The 22,705-nt window shown below is 45.1% G+C and overlaps 1 protein-coding gene across 2 annotated transcripts in view; it reads right to left on the minus strand.

The window, feature by feature from the left end:
- The window catches only part of klhdc3l (kelch domain containing 3-like), a 51,355-nt gene extending 29,935 nt beyond the window's left edge, over positions 1-21,420 (minus strand). Inside the window, exons 1-2 of one of the 2 annotated variants that reach the window (XM_078404384.1) lie at positions 21,371-21,420; positions 5,809-6,096 (exon numbers count right to left, since the gene is read on the minus strand). In XM_078404384.1, the coding sequence (XP_078260510.1) occupies positions 5,809-5,995 (187 nt within the window). In that variant the 5' untranslated portion in view covers positions 5,996-6,096; positions 21,371-21,420. Of the gene's footprint in view, positions 1-5,808; positions 6,097-11,207; positions 11,271-21,370 lie in introns of those variants that run through there. The other variant, XM_078404383.1, reaches the window with a different exon arrangement.
- Between the last annotated feature and the right edge of the window lie 1,285 nt (positions 21,421-22,705).

Raw genomic sequence — 22,705 nt, forward strand, 5'->3', positions numbered from 1 at the left:
GGGCGCCACTTCTAAAACGGCATTGATGGCGGGGCGAGACAACGCGTCGGCTTTCGATCTTGTGTCCATCCTACTGTGAATGGACCGTCGAGGTCACCAATGTGGCGCGTCGAGAGAGGCCCGAAATAAAGGCAAGGAGCCGGGTATTTTGGGGGCGTTATGCTTTATTACACGGTTATCAGACGGGTCGAGTCTGCCGGAATGGCTTCGCGCCCAAATCCTTGTCCTTATATATGTAGTACAAGGACCGCCCCCCCTGGACTGGTCCATTCCCGTGCCGAGGGGTCGGTAGTGGTATGGCCCGACCCTTGGGAGCCGCCACACCAGGAATGAATAGGTTAACCTATGATGAGCATTTGTCGACACTGGGCCTGTACTTGCTGGAGTTTAGAAGAATGAGGGGGGACCTCACTGAAACATACAGAATAGTGAAAGGCTTGGATAGAGTGGATGTGGAGAGGATGTTTCCATTAGTTGGAGAGTCTAGGACTAGAGGTCATAGCTTCAGAATTAAAGGATATTCTTTTAGAAAGGAGATGAGGAGAATTTTCTATAGTCAGAGGGTGGTGAATCTGTGGAATTCTTTGCCATAGAAGGCTATGGAGGCCATCAGTGGATATTTTTAAGGCAGAGATAGATAGATTCTTGATTAGTACAGGGTGTCAGAGGTTATGGGAGAAGGCAGGAGAATGGGGTTAGGAGGGAGAGATAGATCAGCCATGATTGAATGGCGGAGTAGACTTGATGGACCAAATGGCCTAATTCTACTCTTCTTCCTTACGACCCCATGATCAAAAACCTCAGATGAAGACTCAAATGAGCAATCCTTTTGCAGAAGGTGACAAATTTGTCCACAGCCCGTTAAAGTAACTCCCGAAGAAGGATCTCGACCCGAAACGTCACCCATTTCTTCTCTCCAGTGATGCTGCCTGTCCCGCTGAATTACTCCAGCACTTGCTGTCTACCTTCAAAGAAATGCACTTACGCATGTTAAACCAGTAGTCTGCTCTACCACATTGTGGACGTTATTGAAGAACGATTAGTCACATTAGTTCACAGTAATTGATGGGCCTTACTTCTAGCCGTCTCATCTGTTCAGTTCCATGTGACAGGGAAGTAGGAAACCTAAAACTGGTTTCCCAACATAATGACGGCAGGGAAGAGAGGAGGAGGTGACTGGGGGAGACTCACTGTGATGGATGCTTTTTGTTTTATGTTGGTCTTTGTGATTGTGTGTTTTATTGCTTTCTTTTTTATTGCCTCTCATTGTTGACTGTGGGTAACGTAATTTCGTCCAAAAACATGTTTTTGGATGACAGTAAAGGTACTTTATAATTATTTTTAACGTGTCCCAAATCTGAACAGTGCAAATCTAATCTTTACCAATTTGCTGCTTTTAATCCCATTTTACTTCACAATTCCTTCTCCACTCAAGTCATTAACTGGACAAGATTGCTTCCCATCTGATACTTCACAACAATTGCAATTCTATGAAAGCTGTTGAAAGATCAGATGGTAAATTAAATTCCATGCATTTCTGGTGCCTCTGACTCATAAAAATCACGTAGTAGGAACCGAGGAGAAATGTTTTAACGATTCGTGAAATGATGTTAACACGCCCCAGGAGCGTCTTTCAATCTTTACAAGAAGGAAACAAGGAAGAAAAATGTCAGAGAACAATTCTCCAATTGCTGAGAATGGTCATTTTATTTAACCAATCTGTGGCGGCAGAATCGCTGCCTTACACACCACCAGAGACCCGGGTTTGGCTGTCTACGGGTGCGGTCTGTATGGAGTTTGTGCTTTGGTTTCCTCCTACATTCCAAAGTTTTGCAGGTTAATTACCTTCCGCAAAAATAGTAAATTGTCCCCAGTCTGTAGGATAGTGCTAGTGTACGAGGATCGCTGGTCGGTGCAGACTTGGTGGGCCGAAGGGCCTGTTTCCGCGTGTATCTCTAAACTAAACTATTGATATTCGGAGGTACAGTGTTGAAATAGGCCCTTTGGCCCACCAAGTCCGTGCCAACCAACAATCACCCGTCCACTAGTTCTATCCTACACACCAGGGCCAATTTACGGAAGCCAATTAACCTACAGACCTGCACGTCTTTGGAATGTCGAAGGAAACCAGAGCACCCAGAGAAAACCCACACGGTCTCTGGGAGAAGGTACAAAATCCAAGCACCCGTGGTCAGGATCAAACGCAGGGTCTCTGGAGCTGTTAAGGCAGCAACTCCACTGCTGTGCAAATGAACATCCGCTTCCCATTTTGTACCTCCATGCAAGAGCATCTAGTAAACTTTTGAGAATTAAATTGTGTAAAAATGCTTGCTTTGTGCATCGGTGTTAAAACACGCCCATGATCTACTTTTCCCTGCCGCCAACCTCAATTTTCATGGTTCAATCAGGAGCGCTAACAGAACCCAGTGAACTTTACAGTCTAATCAGTAGAGCACTCGACTGAGCAAATCATCCAGTAGATTTAAAATACACCCCCTCTTTAGCCCAGCCACATCCCACACCACGTCGGAAATCAAACTCCAGCAGCTTCATATGTCTCGGAGTAGCTCTGCCAGCTCTCCGTTTGTGAACCTATTTATCTCCCAGTACTCTGCCCACCACTTCAGTTTTAGACATCCATAGTTAGTGGTGTGAGGCACTTAGTTACAATGGAAAAGAGAGTAGCTGGAGGAACTCAACGGGTTGGGCCGCATCTGTTGAGGTAAAGTAGACAGATGACGCATTCTTCAGAAAGGGAAGCTACATGTAGATACAGCTAAGAGGTAGCCACATAAAGCTGGAGCAACTCAGCAGGTCAGGCAGCAACTCTGGAGAGAAGGAAGGAGTGACATTTCGGGTCGAGACCCTTCTTCAGACTGAGAGTCAGGGGAAAGGGGAACGAGAGATATAGGCGGTGATGTCGAGATATAATAATAATAATAATAAATGTATTTTATTTATATAGCGCTTTTCATATACTCAAAGACGCTTTACAGAGATTTAGAGAACATAGGGAAATGAATAAATAGATAAATAAGTAAATAAATAAACGAACAGAGAAAGGAGACAGAAGGTGAGGTGACCTTCAGTGGTTGAAGGCAGTACTGAACAGGTGAGACTTCAGTGATGTTTTGAATGTGGTGAGTGTGGAGGAGTCTCTAACGGTTTGGGGTAGTGAGTTCCATAGAGTGGGAGCAGCGATGGAGAAAGCCCTGTCCCCCCAGGATCTGAGTTTGGTCCGGATGTGGGGGGATAGGAGATTGGCAGCGGCAGAGCGGAGGGTGCAGGTGGGAGTGTGCCTGTGGATATACAAAAAAGTAGCGATGATAAAGGAAACAAGCCACTGTGAGCCGTTTGCTAGGGGAGGACGAGAAAAGGAGTAGGTGACGTTTCGGTGTAGAAAGGAACTGCAGATGCTGCATTACATCAAAAACAGACACAAAATGTTGGAGTAACTCAGCGGGACAGGCAGCATCTCTGGATAGAAGGAATGGGTGATGTTTCGGGTCGAGACCCTTCTTCAGACTGAGAGTCGGGGGAAAGGGAAACGACAGTTCCTTCCTACACATTTGCAGTTCCTTCCTGCATATTGCCGTTAACAGGTGCATGATGGGCAGACAACATTGGGGTGCAGGAGGGAGGGGTGGAGATGGGAACAGAGGCTGGGAGGTGATCAGTGCAGAACAGAAGGGTGCACATTCTGAATCTGATGGGAAAATGAGGTGAAGAGTGGAACTGAATGGAGGGGGGGGGAAGAGGGGAGGACAGACGGGAACAAATGAAGGACGGGAGGGGTGAGCAATAGAAGAGGGAGTGTGTGGGGAGGGGGAACGATAGAGAGCTGGGGGGAAAGGTGAGAAGAACGGGCTACGAGAGAGGATCGGAGAGATGGGGAAAGGGGTGCAGGTTACCTGAAATCGGAGAATTCAGTGTTTATGTTGTTGGGTTGGAGATTGCTCAGGCTGAATGAGGTGCCATTCCTCCAGTTTGCATTTGACCTCACCTTGGCAGAGGAGGAAGCGGAGGATAGAGAACCCGGTGTGCAAAGAGGAAGTGGAATTAAAATGGCCGGCAGGCGGCACATTAGTTAACGGTCAATGCTGATTTGAAAGTATTAACACTATAATTTAATGCTCCTTTATCTGCCAACCTTACCCATTGTGAATTCTGCGTGTGTTCAGATCCACATACAAGCTCCCTTAATATTACCGAGTTCAAAAGTTCAATATATGTACATACTTTCATTCCTATGGAAAGCAGAACACTCTCTCTCTCTCTGTCATTCATAATACTGTGGAGGCATGATTATCACAACGTGATTTTTTTTGTAGAAACAAGGAACCTTACATGTGACAATAAAGTAAACCCACAAAAAAGACACACAGTGCTGGAGCAACTTAATGATTTTTCCTCCATCTCCTGACTAATGGACAAAACCAACATACAGAGCCTGTAAAAACAGAAGCAGTTCGTTACCCGAGGATGGCTTGTACATGGTTGATTCTTGATTGCATTCTGAGGTGGCATAGTTTAGATTTTTTGTTTTTTTAGTTTAAGCGCAGAACGGGCGGAACAGTGGCTCAGCGGTAGAGTTGCTGCCTTACAGCAAATGCAGCGTCAGAGACCCGGGTTCGATCCCGACTATGGGTGCTGTCTGTACGGAGTTTGTACATTGTCCCCATGACATGCGTGGATTTTCTTCATGATATCTGGTTTCCTCCCACACTCCAAAAACGTACAGGTTTGTAGGTTAATTGGCTTGGTATATTTGTAAATTGTCCCGTGTGTGTGGGATAGTGTTAAGGCGTGGGGACCGCTGGTCGGTGTGAAAACGGAGAGGATGAGACGGAGTTTCTTCCCACAGGCCATCAGGACTGTTAACTTTTATAACTCCAGGGACTAAATTTTGTCTTCTCTATATTAACTTATTAACTTTATTTATATGCTGTAACTGTTATTCCTTTTTGTGCACAATCCGCAGGCATTGCCACTTTCATTTCACTGCACATCGTGTGTGTGTATGTGACAAATAAACTTGAAGAAGGGTCTCGGCCCGAAACGTCACCCATTCCTTCTCTCCCGAGATGCTGCCTGACCTGCTGAGTTACTCCAGCATTTTGTGAATAAATGTGACAAATAAACTTGACTTGACTTGACTTAACCTCCAAACCTGTATGTTTTTGGAGTGTGAGAGGAAACCGGAGATCCTGGAGAAAATCCACGCAGGTCATGGAGAGAACATACATACTCCGTACAGACAACACCCGTAGCCAGGATCGAGCCCGGGTTTCTGGTGCCGTAAGGCAGCAACTCTACCGCTGCCCCACTGTGCCGCCCACAAGCTGCTGCTCTTTTCAGAGTGCAGTTGGAGAGAATTAACAGCAGCGGCATCTGCATCCCATGAACGAATAAGTTGAGTAATAGACAATAGACAATAGGTGCAGGAGGAGGCCATTCGGCCCTTCGAGCCAGCACCGCCATTCAATGTGATCATGGCTGATCATTCTCAATCAGTACCCCGTTCCTGCCTTCTCCCCATACCCCCTGACTCCGCTATCCTTAAGAGCTCTATCTAGCTCTCTCTTGAATGCATTCAGAGAATTGGCCTCCACTGCCTTCTGAGGCAGAGAATTCCACAGATTCACAACCCTCTGACTGAAAAAGTTCCTCCTCATCTCCGTTCTAAATGGCCTACCCCTTATTCTTAAACGGTGGCCCCTTGTTCTGGACTCCCCCAACATTGGGAACATTGGGAGTAAGCACCAAGGACAAGTTAAATTAAAATCAAATAAACTTGCAATATCTTACCAATGCTGTATCTCCAGAAATCCTTCAGCCCATTTTGCCTTCGGCCTCCGTAAAGATAAATATATCCCATGTAGATGCAACATCCATGTTTATACCGTTCCACTGGAGCTGCTTTGGTCTGGGAGAGATGTCTCCATACAGGCTGGCCAAATCCCTTATACATAACGTTCTGCTGTAGCCAGGTCATTCAGCTATGAACGGCCAAGATGGAACAATCATGATGACTTGCGTGGGGCGCTGTACTTCTAGGTCAGTTGCAAAAGCCCTGGATGAGCACCATACGATGATCTAGAAATGAAAGAAGGCGGTTATTAATTTTTTGCATCGGGTTAGTTTAGTTTAGTTTAGAGATACAGTGTGGAAACAGGCTCTTCGGCCCACAGAGTCCACGCCGACCAGCGATCCCCGCACACTAACGCTATCCGACACACACACACACACACACACAATAGGGACAATTTACAATTATTCCAAGCCAATTAGCCTAGAAACCTGTACGTCTTTGGAACGTGGGTGGAAACCAGAGCTCCCGGAGAAAACCCACGGAGGCCACGGGGAGAACGTCCAAATTCCGTACCGATAGCACCTGTAATCAGGATCGATCTCAGGTCTCTGGCGCTGTAAGGCAGCAACACCACAATGGCACAAAAAAACTGGGCACAAACATCCATGTGAATTTTCCTAAAAATATTCTGTATCAAACGCAGCAGAGATAATAGATTTTGTGCTTCACTTCTGTGCCAAGATTTTGTTTCGCAATCTGAATAAAACATTTTAAAGACATACTTTCTATATTCTGAAAGCTTCTGGCTTCATCAGCAAATCTCTGAGCATCTCCCCCCCCCCCCCCCCCCCCCCCCGATACCAATCTTTAGGATCATAGAGCCATACAGCAGGGGAAACAGGTCCTTCAGCCCAACTCGTCCATGCTGACCAAGATCCCACATCTCAGCTAGTCCATTTGCCTGCATTTGGCGCACATCTCTCGAAAGTGTTCTTATTGAGAAACCTGACTTTTAAATGTTCTTAAAAGATAAACACAAGATGCTGGAGTACCTCATTGAACCTTACAGAATAATGAAAGGCATAGAGTGGATGTGGAAAGGATTTTTCCACTGGTGGGAGAGTCTAGGACCAGAGGTCATAGCCTCAGAATTAAAGGGCGCACTTTTACAAAGGAGGTGAGGGGGAACTTCTTTAGTCAGAGGGTGGTGAATCTGTGGAACTCATTGCCACGGAGGGCTGTGGAGGCCAAGTCAGTGGATAGGCATAGATAGACAAATTCTTGATTAGAAAGGGTGTCAAAGGTTATGGGGAGAAGGCAGGAAAATGGGATTAGGAGGCGGAGATCAGCCATGATTGAATGGCGGAGTAGACTCGATGGGCCGAATGGCCAAATTCTACCCCTATAACTTGTGAACTCAGCGGGTCAGGCAGCATCTCTGGAGAAAAAGGATGGGTGATGCTTTGGGTCGGGACCCTTTTTCAATGTTCTTATTTTATCGACTCAACTAATTTCCTCTGGCTGCTCATTCCATGTTCTCATCACCCTCTGTGTGGAAAAATTGACCCTCAGGTTCCTATTAAATTTTCTCCTCTCATCTTAAACCTAAGCCCTCTAGATCTTGAATCCTCTACCCTGTGAAGAAGACTGTGCATTTACCTAATGTCCGTCATAATTTTACTAGATCACCCCTCAGCCTCCCCATACATCAAGGAATAAAATCCTAGCTGCTCATACACTGTTTGAATCCCTTCACTATTGCCTCTTCCACAGCCAACAATGGACCATTGTGGACTCCACTGTTATAGACAATAGACAATAGGTGCAGGAGTAGGCCATTCGGCCCATCGAGCCAGCACCACCATTCAATGTGATCATGGCTGATCATTCTCAATCAGTACCCCGTTCCTGCCTTCTCCCCATATCCCCTGAGTCCGCTATCCTTAAGAGCTCTATCTAGCTCTCTATTGAGTCATCAGTGCCGGCTGTGATTAGTTCTGTGCCTGTGCCTTGTCTAGAATGGTCTTGAACTGAAACGTCACCTTTCCCTTTTCTCCAGAGATGCTGCCTGACCCGCTGAGTTACTCCAACTTTTTGTGTCTATCCTTGCTGCCCAACCACTAGCATAAAGTCAAAGTTAGTGTCATACAGCACAGAAACAGGCCCTTTGGCCCAACTTGTCCATGCTGACCAAGATGCCCATCTACGCTAGTCCCACCTGCCCATGTTTGGCACCTATCCTTCAAAATATTTCCCATCCATGTGCCTGTCCAAATGTCTTTTAAATGTTCTTATAGTACCTGCTTCAACTACCTCCTCTGGCAGCTCGTTCCATAGGCCCGCCAGTGGTGGAACATGGCCTTCATCTCTCAAGATCAACAGTCCAGGTCAACAGTGCAGTTTACAAAACTAACAGTCCAGGCTTTTTAGATACTAGTTCTATAGCTTAACTAGAAGATAGACACAAAATGCTGAGTAACTCAGCAGGACAGTCAGCACCTCTGGAGAGGAATGGGTGACATTTCGGGTCAAGACCCTTCTAATATTAAAGAAGAATATTATAAACTTCTATCAGGTCTCATTGGGTCATACATGATAGGAGCAGAATACAGACATTGTCTGAAGAAGGGTCTTGACCCGAAACGTCACCCATTCCTTCTCTCCAGAGATGCTGCCTGTCCTGCTGAGTTACTCCAGAATTTTGTGTCTATCTTCGGTGTAAACCAGCATCTGCAGTTCCTTCCTGCACATCTATAGCGTAGCCAACTTATTATTGCACTCTCCACTAGCAACAGAGGTAAATGCTCAAGGGAATGCATGTTCATGTCCTATGTTGCTGTTTATAGTCCCCACAGAGTCAATCAGAGCTGAACTTTAAGATGTGATGTTATGGAAACACTTTGGCAAACAAGTAGAGATAAAAGTCCAGTACGTACTGTCGAAACTGAGTAAATCAGTAATTTTAAATTCTGGTTTTGAAAGATACTTTTTACCCAAACTGGGATATGGGGAGGATTTTTACCATTGGATCAGAGAACAGCCATGATCTAACTGAATGGCAGAACAGCCTTAAATATCTAAAGAAACTTCCCCTGTTCGCAGATGTAGCATCAATACAGACACATATTCCAAATTTGGAATTTCCAAATGTGTGTATCTAATCTAACAGATCCAGCCATAATTTGATTTAATAGTGGAGTAATGGTGGTGAATCTGTGGAATTCTTTGCCATGGAAGGCTGTGAAGGCCCAGTCAATGGATATTTTTAAGGTGGAGATTGATAGATTCTTAATTAGAACATAGAACTTAGAAAATAGGTGCAGGAGGAGGCCATTCGGCCCTTCGAGCCAACACCGCCATTCATTGTGATCATGGCTGATCGTCCCCAATCAATAACCCGTGCCTGCCTTCTCCCCATATCCCTTGATTCCACTAGCCCCTAGAGCTCTATCTAACTCTCTCTTAAATCCATCCAGTGATTTGGCCTCCACTGCCCTCTGTGGCAGAGAATTCCACAAATTCACAACTATCTGGGTGAAAAAGTTTCTTCTCACCTCAGTTTTAAATGGTCTCCCCTTTATTCTAAAACTGTGGCCCCTGGTTCCGGACTCGCCCTACATTGGGAACATTTTTCCTGCATCTAGCTTGTCCAGTCCTTTTATAATTTTATATGTTTCTATAAGATCCCCTCTCATCCTTCTAAACTCCAGTGAATGCAAGCCTAGTCTTTTCAATCTTTCCTCATATAACAGTCCCGCCATCCCAGGTATCAATCTCGTGAACCTACGCTGCACTGCCTCAATTACAAGGATGTCCTTCCTCAAATTAGGAGATCAAAACTGTATACAATACTCCAGATGTGGTCTTACCAGGGCCCTATACAACTGCAGAAGAACCTCTTTACTCCTATACTGAAACCCTCTCGTTATGAAGGCCAACATGCCATTAGCTTTCTTCACCGCCTGCTGTACCTGCACGCCAACTTTCAGTAACTGGTGTACAAGGACACCCAGGTCTCGCTGCACTTCCCCCTTACCTAACCAAACACCATTGAGATAATAATCTGCCTCCTTGTTTTTGCCGGGCCGAATGGCCTCATTCTGTTCCTATCACTTATGAACTTATGAGACCAGATAGAAGTTTATAATATTATATGAGAGGCATAGATAGGGTAGACCCAGGACGAAAACGTTAAAAAACCACAGAACATATCTACAAGGTCAGAGGGGAACATTTTAAAGATATCTAGGGCAATGTTATTTCCCGCTACAGGGAGTGGTGTGTAACTGGAACATACTGCCAAGGCTGGTGTTGGAAGCAGATACGACAGTGGCATTTAAAAAGGCTTTTCCATAGGCACACTGATATGCAAGGAATTGAGAAATGTGGATCACGTGCAGGGTGATCAGGTTAGTTTAATTTGCCATCATGTTTGGCACACACAATGTGGGTCAAAGGGATTGGTCCTGTGCTCTGCTGTTCAATGTCTATTAATTCTACCAGCAAACTATTTTGAGCAGCTTGTCACTGGGGATTATTTTTCTCAATCTGCTCTCCACATTAGATTGGTCTATCCTAACAGATTAACAGTATTCATATCCCACAACATTTTATACAACCTGTCTGTAATAGTCTGGGACTGCTACCCTCGTCTATAACCCTCCCCACCCCTCACATGTTGTTGGCATAGGAGCGGTGTGCAGTTTAGATAAACTGCATGGAAACAGGCCCTTCGGCCCACCGAGTCCACGCCGACCATCGATCTCCCGTTCAAATTAGTTCTATGCTATCTCGCTTTCTCATCCACTCCCTATTCACTAGGGGCGATTCACAGAGGCCCAGTTAACCTACCAAACCTGCACCCATTTGGGATGGGGGAGAAAAGTGGAGCACCTGACTCTATGACACCCGGCGGAACCCCATGCGGTCACAAGAACGTGCAAACTCCACACACACACACACACACACACACACACACACACACACACACACACACACACACACACACACACACACACACACACACACACACACACACACATACACACAGCACCGGAGGTCAGGATCGAACCCTGGGCTCTGGCGCTGTGAGGCAGCAGGTCTACCAGCTGCGTGTGGTGTTGCCCTAGTTTAGACAGTTAAGACTTTGAATTGGTTCTGAAGCTGGCAAATGCTGCTCGGCCCACCTCTCGGCTTTCTCCCCCATGTAGCAGTGGCAGGTCCAACCAAGCAGCATCCCCGCCGCCTCAGGCAGGTGTGTGTTGTGATCGGCTCTGGCTTTCCAGGCAAGAGGTGGGTGGGCAAGAACCATCGGGTTGGAAAGTCTGCTGCCTGTCCTTTCAAACTGCCACCCACCCAACCTCACACATCCAGCCTTCCATGTTCTAGAACTTACCAACTTCAAATGCCAGTGTTCCAGTGCTTCATTCTCCCTGTAACTCTCAACGCACGATCCTTATGTTGCACGGTAGTTACATTAAAACTGCAATGTCCAGGTTCAGGAACAGCTTCTTCTCAATGACCTATAGGCTATTGAACACTACGAACTCCAAACTAAACTCTGAATTACGAAAGTCTTGCGTTGCACTAGGGACTTTGAACTTTGTTTTTTTACACACTATATTGGCTTTTTATTTGATGAGATTTTTATTTGCTCTTTACAGTGCCCTCCATAATGTTTGGGACAAAGAACCATCATTGATATATTTGCCTCTGTACTCCACAATTTGAGATTTGTAATAGAAAAAATATCATGTGGTTAAAGTGCACATTGTCAGATTTGATTAAAGGCCATTTTTATACATTTTGGTTTCACCATGTAGAAATTACAGCTGTGTTTATACATAGTCCCCCCATTTCAGGGCACCATAATGTTTGGGACACATGGCTTCACAGGCATTTGTAATTGCTCAGGTATGTTTCATTGCCTCCTTAATGCAGGTAGTCTCCTCTCAGCACCTAGTCTTTCCTCCAGTCTTTCCATCACCTTTGGAAACTTTTATTGCGGTTTATCAACATGAGGACCAAAGTTGTGCCAATGAAAGTCAAAGAAGCCATTATGAGACTGAGAAACAAGAATAAAACTCTTAGAGACATCAGCCAAACCTTAGGCTTACCAAAATCAACTGTTTGGAACATAATTAAGAGGAGAAAACTGGTGAGCTCACTAATCGCAAAGGGACTGGCAGGCCAAGGAAGACCTCCACAGCTGATGACAGAAGAAATCTCTCTATAATAAAGAAAAATCCCCAAACACCTGTCCGACAAATCAGAAACACTCTTCAGGAGTCAGGTGTGGATTTGTCAATGACCACTATCCACAGAAGACTTCATGAACAGAAATACAGAAGCTACACTGCAAGATGCAAACCACTGGTTAGTGGCAAAAATAGGATGGCCAGGTTACAATTTGCCAAGAAGTACTTAAAAGAGCAACCACAGTTCTGGAAAAAAAGTCTTGTGGACAGATGAGACGAAGATTAACTTATATCAGAGTGATGACAAGAACAAAGTATGGAGGAGAGGAGGAACTGCCCAAGATCCAAAGCATACCACCTCATCTGTGAAAGACGGTGGTGGGGGTGTTATGGCCTGGGCATGTATGGCTGCTGAAGGTACTGGCTCACTTATCTTCATTGATGATACAACTGCTGATGGTAGTAGCATAATGAATTCTGAAGTGTATAGGCACATCCTATCTTCTCAAGTACAAACAAATGCCTCAAAACTAATTGGCCGGCGGTTCATTGTAAGGCACGATAATGATCCCAAACATACTGCTAAAGCAACAAAGGAGTTCTTCAAAGCTAAAAAATGGCCAATTCTTGAGTGGCCAAGTCAATCACCCGATCTGAACCCAATTGAGCATGCCTTTTATATGCTGAAGAGAAAACTGAATGGGTACTAGCTCCCAAAACAAGCATAAGCTATAGATGGGTGCAATACAGACCTGGCAGAGCATCACCAGAGAAGACACCCAGCAACTGGTGATGTCCATGAATCGCAGACTTCAAGCAGTCATTGCATGCAATGGATATGCAACAAAATACTAAACATTACAACTTTCATTTACATGACATTGCTGTGTCCCAAACATTATGGTGCCCTGAAATGGGGGGGGAGGACTATGTTTAAACACTGCTGTAATTTCTACATGGTGAAACCAAAATGTTTACAAATTATCTTTATTAAAATCTGACAACATGCACTTTAACCACATGTGATTTTTTTTCTATTACAAATCTCAAATTGTGGAGCACAGAGGCAAATAAATAAATGATGGGTCTTTGTCCCAAACATTATGGAGGGCACTGTATATTATCCATTGAGAGCTGTGTTTCCAAGCCTGTTGTGCTGCTCCCGCGAGTGTGAATTTTGTTGTTCTATTTTGGTACTTATGACAACGAAACACTCTTGGCAGACTAGAAATTCAGAAGCCTAGACCAATAATCTAAGACTGGAGTTCAAATGCCCTGTGGCAAGGGAATTGGATTTCAGTTATTTAAATAAATCTACCAACATAGATCCCTTAATAGTGTGAATGTGGAGAGGGTGTTTCCAATGGTGGGAGAGTCTAGGAATCAGAGGCCATAGCCTCAGAATAGAAGGACGTACCTTTAGAAAGGAGATGAGGAGGAATTTCTTTAGTCAGAGGGTGGTGAATCTGTGGAATTCGTCGCCACAGACGGCTGTGGAGGCCAAGTCATGGGGTATTTCTAAGGCGGAGATTCACAGATTCTTGATTAGTACGGGTGTTAGGGTTTATGGAGAGAAGGCAGGAGAATGGGGTTGAGAGGGTAAGATAGATCAGCCATGATTGAATGGCGGAGAAGATGGGCAGAATGGCCTAATTCTGCTCCTAGAAATCATGAATGCACGAGATACAATGTAGAAAGGAAATTTGGTAGTAGATCTAATTTCCCTTCCCCAATCTACACCGCACGTTATGTGCAGTGAAGGGCTTACACGTTTCCATTCTGGTAAGGAATTCAACAGGCACAGTGGCTTAACAGTAGAACTACTGCCTTACAGCGGCGGAGACTGGGGTTCGATCCTGGCTACTGGTGCTGTCTCGACAGAGTTTGGACGTACCCCCCGTGACCTGCCTGGGTTTTCTCCGAGATCTTCGGTTTCCTCCCACACTCCAAATGTCGGTTAATTGGCGGTTCAATTGTCTTGGTATAAATGTAAATTGTCCCTAGTGTGTGTAGGATAGTGTTAACGTGCGGGGATCGCTGTGCGGTGCGAACTCGGCGGGCCAAAAGGCCTGTTGCCGCGCTGTATCTCTAAAACAAAAGGAAACAAAACGACTTGCTTCCCTTTGCCCTCCGTTCCCTTTTGAATTCACATTTATTGACAACATCCTGTTTCTTGTCAACCTAATTTTGAAATCGTTACACCAGCATAAACTGCTGGGGGACAAAAAGCAGACAACTCTGCCAATTGCTCAGTCCTTTATAACAACCAGACTCTTAAACACTACACAACAGTGACCTCAGCAACTATGATCTTCTGCGGACTGTGTTTTAAATTGTACTACAGACTTTTTTGCACTATTATGGTTATGCTATTATATTAGTTATCGGTTTATTGTATTTTTGATCTGTTATATCTTATCGGTCTTATTACGTTAACAAGCTACAGATGACAATTAAACACTCTTGACTGGACTGTAAAGGACCATCTGTCATAGTGTACAAGTGGTGAATGGCTTATGATAGTCACACTGACTGCACTTCACAAAATTCTTAATTAGCCATTGAGCGGTGTGGGGTCATGAATGACTAAATAAATTTTGTTCTTTATATTAGTAACGGTTCACTTGCCGTGCTATGGTGCATGTATTATTTAGTTTTTTTGCAGCAGTTCGTTGCACAAATTGACTGTACACGGGGAGGGGAGGGATGCTTAAATAGAAACATGGATTGTTTATGAAGTTTATTGTTCACAGCATAAAGCAATGAACATTACACGCTGCAGCATCTGCCCTGTTGGAATACAATCCACCCTTGCCGGGGAGACAACGCCCGCGGTCATGTCGACACAGCGATAGCCTGAGAGAGAGAGGAGGGAGAGCACCAGGGAGATTTGGCATGTGTACCTATCTGCTTGTGTAATATAATCCCATGTGGATCTGACAAATCGTGTCGGGAACAACCAAAAGAAACATTAAACAGATGGGAATAACTATTTAATGATGTAAATGACCTTGTGACATTGTGAAAATAAAAGGTGATTTGAAACAAGGGTATGGTGGTAGAGTTGCTGCCTTACAACGCCAGAGACCCGGGTTCAATCCCGACTACGGGTGCTGTCTGTGCGGAGTTTGTACGTTCTCCCCGTAACCTGCGTGGGTTTTCTCCAAGATCTTCGCTTTACTCCCACACTCCAAAGACGTACAGGTTTGTAGGTTCATTGGCTTGGTATAAATGTAAATTGACCCTGGTGTTTGTAGGATAGTGTTAGTGTGTGGGGACGCTGGTCGGCGTGGACTCAGTGGGCTGAAGAGCCTGTTTCCACGCTGCATCTCTAAACTAAACTAAAAACTAAACCTGGCTGCCACAGGTGGAGGAGATAGTAAACGCTTCAACGTGTTGGGAGTTTAGTTTATAGTCACGTGTACCCAAGTACAGTGAACAGCTTTTGTTGCGTGCTAACTAGTCAGCGGAACAGCAATACATGATTGCAATCGGACCATCCACGTGAAGCCTGCATTTACACAGAACATGCTCACATCCCTCAATGGTTTCCTAAAGGTCTTCCAGTCCGAAAGGGCTAATTGAATTATTGGCAATTCCACTTTTATACTTTTCCTATATACCTATACCGACACCTGTGAGAAACTCTGTCCATCAGGTTGGCGACAGATTTCAAAGAGGAAACGACCATAACATTCAGAGAGATCCGGAGGTGGTGAATAGAAAGGATCCATCCAGTGTAGGAGAAGAGTTGAAAACCAGAGACCAGGCAGCCAGCATCATCAGAGACCCACATCACCCTGGCCATGCTCTCATTTCATTACTGCCATTGGGAAGATTGTACAGAAGCCCAAAAACTGTAACGTCCAAGTTCAGGAACAGCTTCTTCCCTACACCCACAAGGTATTAAACACTATACCTTCCAAATAGACTCCAAATGATATAGACTTGTGGGCATTATTTTTTTGTTTTTACTTTAGACAATAGGTGCAGGAGGAGGCCATTCGGCCCTTCGAGCCAGCACCGCCATTCAATGCGATCATGGCTGATCATTCTCAATCAGTACCCTATTCCTGCATTCTCCCCATACCCCCCGACTCTGCTATCCTTAAGAGCTCTATCTAGCTCTCTCTTGAATGCATTCAGAGAACTGGCCTCCACTGCCTTCTGAGGCAGAGAATTCCACAGATTCACAACTCTCTGACTGAAAAAGTTTTTCCTCATCTCAGTTCTAAATGGGCTACCCCTTATTCTTAAACTGTGGCCCCTGGTTCTGGACTCCCCCAACATTGGGAACATGTTTCCTGCCTCTAACGTGTCCAACCCCTTCATAATCTTATACGTTTCGATAAGATCTCCTCTCATCCTTCCAGTGTATACAAGCCTAGTCGCTCCAGTCTTTCAACATATGACAGTCCCGCCATTCCAGGAATTAACCTTTTAAACCTACGCTGCACGCCCTCAATATATAAAAAAGATCAGTGTGTGCATGTATATGTGTATATATTTACAAAGTATCTCTGTACCGCCCACTCCCCTGACATCAGTCTGAAGAAAGGTCTCAACCCAAACCGTCACCCATTCCTTCTCTCCAGAGATGCTCCCTGCCCCGCTGAGTTACTCAAGCATTTTGTGTCCATCTTCGATTTAAACCTGCATCTGCAGTTCTTTCCTACACATTTACAGAGTACTATGTTTACATATCTGTAATGTTGCTATAAGCAAGAATTTAATGGTTCTGTTGTGGGACATATGACAATAAAACATTCATGTCTCTTTACACCGATACCTACCTGATCTCCCGGTCACCTTCACTCAGCCCGCCTGGACCTACCAGATCTCCCGGTTGCTAAACACTTTAATTCTCCTTCCCATTCCCACACAGACCTTACTGTCCCAGGTCTCCTCCATTGTCAGAGTGAGGCTAAATGCAAATTGGAGGCACAGCATCTCGTATTTCTCTTGGGCAGCTTACAGCCCAGTGGTATGAATATTGATTTCTCTAACTTCAAGTCACCCCGGCATTCCCTCTCTCTCTATCCCTCCCCCACCCAAGTGGCACCAGCTTCTCGTTTTCACCCATCAAACAGCCAACAATGGCCTGTTTCCTTGACCATCATTACTTTTTTTGAATATCTTTCAGTCATTGTTCTTTATCTCTCCACATCACTATTTATTTCTCTCGTTTCCCTTTCCCGTGACTTTCAGTCTGAAGAAAGGTCTCGACCCGAAACGTCACCCGTTCCTTCTCTCCAGAGATGCTGCCTGTCCCGCTGAGTTACTCCAGCTTTTTGTGTCTCATCTTCGGTTTAAAATAATTTACATGAGGGTTAAAGGGAAATGGAGTAAAGAGTTTTCACTTGGAGGGTGGTGAGACTCTGGAGACCATTGCCTGAGAAGACCGAAGAAGCAGAATTTTTCAACGCATCTAAAAAGTTTTTTTAAAAACTGCTGGTGGAATTCAGTGAGGAGTAGGCAACTGTGAAGGGAAATAGACTGTTGCCATTTTGGGTTGGTTCCCCTTTTCAAGTCCAGTCTTGCCGAAGTGTCCCAACCCGAAACATCATCACTCTATTTTCTTTTATAGATTCCGCCTGACCTGCTGAGTTCATCCAGCACGTTGCTGTTTGTTTGCTCAAGATTCCAACACCTTCTGTCTACCTTTAAAAACATGGCTGTCTACTCAAAGTGGTGAAATCTGTAGGCCTATGCAGCTGATGTTAGTAAGTGGGACCATGCCCAGCAATTCGCTTGTGGATGGGTAGATGGGCTGAACGGCCTTCTCCTGTGTCATAAATTTGGGAAGGGTCGGAGTGGATGTGTGGTTTGTGGCAGCTCAAGAAACAACCAGGCTTCCTTGGGGGAGACGAGATAGCTTTGGCTCTTCACATAGCCTCAGCCTTCAGTGAGCTGGACAAAGGGAGGCAACGCGGTAAGAGTTGCTGGGCCAGAGACCCCGTTTCAATCCTGACTACAGGTGATATCTGTACGGAGTTTATATGTTCTCCCCGTGACCGCGTGGGCTCCAGTTTCCTCCCACACTCCAAAGACGTACAAGTTTGTAAGTTAATTGGCTTGGGTAGAATTGTACATTGTCCCGAGTGTGTAGGATAGTGTTAGCGTACAGGGTGATTGCTGGTCGGCTCAGACTCGGTGGACCGAAGGGCCTGTTTCCGTCGAAGATAGACACAAAATGCTGGAGTAACTCGGCGGGACCTCTGAGGCAGCATCTCCAGAGAGAAGAAATGGGTGACGTTTTGGGTCGAGACCCTTCTTCAGACCGAGACTCCGTGTTGTATCTCTAAAAGCTAAAGTTCAGCCATTCATTCAGCAGTCATCCTTGTCGAAAGAGTCAAGAGAGAGTTTTATTGTCACATGTCCCAGATAGAACAATGAAATCCTTACTTGCGGCAGCACAACAGAATATGTAAACATAGTACACTGTACATATAATAAATGAGGGAAAAAATGTCAGTGTGTGTATATGTACACACACACACATATATATATATATATATATGTGTGTATGTATATTTACACACACACACGTACACACAAAAAAACATTTTTAAAAAAATAAAAAAATATCTACCTCACATTTTCCCTAAGTCAATTTATTTATCTACTCTGACAGCAACCACTCTGTCTCAATTACTCTCATCTCTGCCATTTTCTTCAAACTGTTTAGCCACTCTTTGTGTGTAAAAAAAGTGCCCTGAACATCTCTTTTAAACTTTCCCCCTCTGACTTTAAATTTCCATCAAGTAAATGATGCTTAGTGTAAAACAATCATCCCAGGTCCTCTCATGAACTATTCCCACAGCCACTGATACCATCCCTCTCACTGACAAGTGTCCCAAACTGAACCAGAAATTTGAGCCAAGACTGCCTATTTCCTGTTACATAACATCGCCTGACTCTACAACCGCTTCTATTCATCATCCGGCAATGTGACTTTGTGCAACCCCATCTCAAAGTCACTATTTCAATAAATTCTTGGCCAAATTCTCCCTTTCTACTCATTGAAAGGTTGAGGTCAGCCAAATCTCTCTCCCCCCCCCTCCCCCCCACATGGAGTCAAACAGCCTGGACACAGGCCCACATCGACCAACATGCCCATCGACCCTAGTACGTTCTCCCTGTAACAGGGTGGGTTTTCTCTGGATGCTCCGGTTTCCTCCCACACTCCAAATGTGTACAGGTTTGCAGGTTAATTGGCTTTGGTAAATTGTAAATTGTCCCTAGTGTATAGGATAGGGTTAATGTATGATGGGGTGATCGATGGCTGGCGTAGACTCGGTGGGCTGAAGTGCCTGTTTCCACCCTATATCTATTAGTAAATTAGTAAATTCTAAATCAATTGCAGTTTTTTTTCCCCTACAGAGAGTGCCCAGTAGTGGGTATCTGGAAAATGCCGCTTAGGATGGTGGTGGACGCAGATACAATAGTGGCATTTGATCAAGAGGCCTTTTTGATAGGCGCAGGGAATGGAGGAGTATAGATCACTTGCAGGCAGATAGATTAGTTTAAGCCAGATGTTTGGGGCAGATTTTATTTAAACAGGGAGAGTGGTGGGCGACTGAAATGTGCTGTCAAACGTACTGGTGGAAGTAGAAATGATAGCGGTGTTTAAGAGGCATTTTAGACAGAGACATGGATATGCAGGAAAGGGGGGGGGGGGGAGATATGGGACACATGCAGGCAGAGGAGATTAGTTTAAACTTGGTACCATGTTGAGCTTGGTATCATGTTGAGCACACAGATTGGGGAGGGAAGGAGGGAGGGTTTGTTCCTGCTCTCCCTTCTATATGCTCCAGGCACCACCAATACCAAGAACAAGTTCTGCTACTTCCAGCAGTGGAATTTTACCATAACTGATATTTGTCCATGTGAACAGTCATAATTATGTCGACAATGTTGGACTGAGTCACACTGACGTACGAAGTGTCCCGGCCGATTGTGTAAGCAGGAGATGGATGGGGTTTGTCTTGGGCAACAGCCCTCCCTGTTCACGCAAGCCCATTGTTGCTTTCACCTGATACCCAACATTGCCATTAAACATAAAAGAAAATCATATGCAGTTCTTAAAAGTAAAGCCTGATGGGCGCAGAATGCCGATGCCCAAAGTCGGTCGTAAACGCATACAAGGCTCAAGCAAGAACGTGATTAGACTTGCTATTGGGACTCTCGCTCATAAGTCAACAGGCAGCTTCTCGTCGCTTGGGCAAGCAACACAGAGCAATGGCCCTTTTCCACATATACCAGGGCTATCTAGGTTTCCACAACTACTGAGTGAGGATCAGGTAATCCTTCCAGTTTCTCTCCCACTGTCGCCGCTGGCTGCATCCACCGCGAAACAAAATTGACACTGTGAGTTTTACACCTCCCTAAAAGTCTTTGCCAACTCCTCCTGCCCTCTGAGATACACGGAGTGGCCCCAATTCCACCCTCTCGACTCCCCCTTCAATCTGATTTCTCCACATTGGCCTTCAGCTGCCAATTCTGCAATTCCTTCCCAAACCTCCGTCCCTTTTAAGATTTTTGTTTTTCCATTTCAACCCAACATTTTGCTTGAGGTTTCGGTCAATTTCACTTTACATGGCCAAGTCTACCACTATGTGTGATAGATGATCCCAGGATTGAAATGCCTTGTGATCAAGAATTGAATCATGTTAAATGCACAGTACGAGAAAACCCTGAACGGATTTTTTTGGGGTCTTTTTTCGTTTTGTTTTGTTGCAAGCAGACACACGTACATTTATTTTGCAAGCGCGTCTTAATTGAGGATCAATTTACACGACAGCACGCCCGGACCTGCTGCTGACTGTGAAGTGCAAACGGTGCTTTGGTAACTTAGCGCCAGGGAGCCTAACAATGAACCAACAGAGACATCCGAGAACACAACTTGACAATCAGAGGAAAATACTCCCCCCAAACCTCCCGTTAAAACCTTCCCAGACTTGAATTAATTAAGTAGTTTATGCCATTTTATATGTTTGTTTTTTCTCTCTCAAATACAGCCTAATGTGGAAGTCGGCAGAATGTATGCGAACAGCATTTAAAAGATAATAATAATAATAATAATAATAATAATAATAATAATAATAATATCAGCGGTTTGATATAAAGTAACAGTTCCAGTCTCTGACGGAATTTTGCTACCGCCGCTGCCTTTGACAAAGTTGCTACATTTCGCAGTGTATCCATCTGGGGCAAAGTTGCATTCTATTCCCCCCTCCCCCCCCCCCCCCCACCCCCACCTCCCTTGCGACCACACTCTCCCGCTGCTCTCTCAACTCTCATTGCAAGAAACGCAGAAGACGGTGCCATGCCATAAGTTGAGGATAAACATTTCACTCACCCAACATCCGCCAAGGAGCTTCTGAACACTTTCGCAGGCACCGCCCTGCTAGCTGTTGGTTGCTGAGTTGCCTCCACCGTGGGTTGTTCAGTGCTGCCTTCTACTGCACCGGATGGTTAACAACTCACCAAAATGTCAGGCCAAGAGTGCAGGAAAATAACTGCAGGCGCTGGTAACAAATCGAAGGTGTCACAAAAAAAATGCTGGAGTAACTCAGCGGGTCAGGCAGCATCTCTGGAGAGAAGGAATGGGTGACGTTTCTGGGGGCGAGTTCTACCTAAGAACAATGAAAAAGTCTGGTCTACCCCAACAGCTGCTGACGACATTCTACCGCTGCACCATAGAGAGCATCCTAACGCATGGCATCCCTGTGTGGTACCTCAGCTGCACGGAGGCAGAGAGGAAAGCTCTTCAGCGGGTAGTCCATAGAGCTCAGAGGACTGTCGGAACACAGCTACCAGCCTTGGAGGGCATCTACCACACAAGATGCCTCAGAAAAGCTACCAGCATCCACAAAGGCTCATCACACCCCTGCAACAGTCTGTTCGAACTTCTACCATCGGGCAGACGATACAAGGCCTTCTACGCCCGCACCTCCAGACTCAGGAACAGCTTCATCCCCAGGGCCATAGCTTCTATGAACCGGTCCTGCTGAGCCGGATGGTCATATCGCTCAGTGATCCGGCACAGACGTACTTGCACTTTATTCTGTTTAAAACTGTTCTAATTTGTTTCACTGGGTTGTATAAATTAATACTGACTAGCTAATTAATTTATTGCATCGTATGGGAGGCGCATTCCCAATCTCGTTGTACCCCTGTACAATGATAATAAAGATATATATTGTATTGTATTGTATATTGAGACCCTTCTTCGGAGCTCTCCCAGTGCAGACTATTAATACACAGCTTCATCTCTTTTACTTTCCTGGCGACATGACTGCTTAAATGAGAATGAATCATAAAAAGCTATAAACAATATAAAAAGCTATAAACAATAAACTAAAGTCAAACTCATGCCTCTGCTTTAGCTTCTACAGATGTGCCATAGAAAGCATTTTTTATCAGAATGTGTCACAGCTTGGTTTGGGAACAGCTTCATCCAAGACTGCAAGAAGGTGCAGCGAATTGTGGACGCAGCCCAGACCATCACACAAACCAGCCTCCCTTCCATCGACTCCATTTATACCTCACGCTGCCTCAGCAAGGCCAGCAGCAAAATCAAGGACGAGTCGCACCCTGGCCATTCCCTCTTCACCCCTCTCCCATCAGGCAAAGAGTATACAAGTGTGAAAACGCACACCTAAAGATTCAGGGACAGGTTCTTCCTAGCTGT

This window comes from Rhinoraja longicauda, chromosome 8, assembly GCF_053455715.1.
Source record: "Rhinoraja longicauda isolate Sanriku21f chromosome 8, sRhiLon1.1, whole genome shotgun sequence".
Classification (NCBI taxonomy): Eukaryota; Metazoa; Chordata; class Chondrichthyes; order Rajiformes; family Arhynchobatidae; genus Rhinoraja; species Rhinoraja longicauda.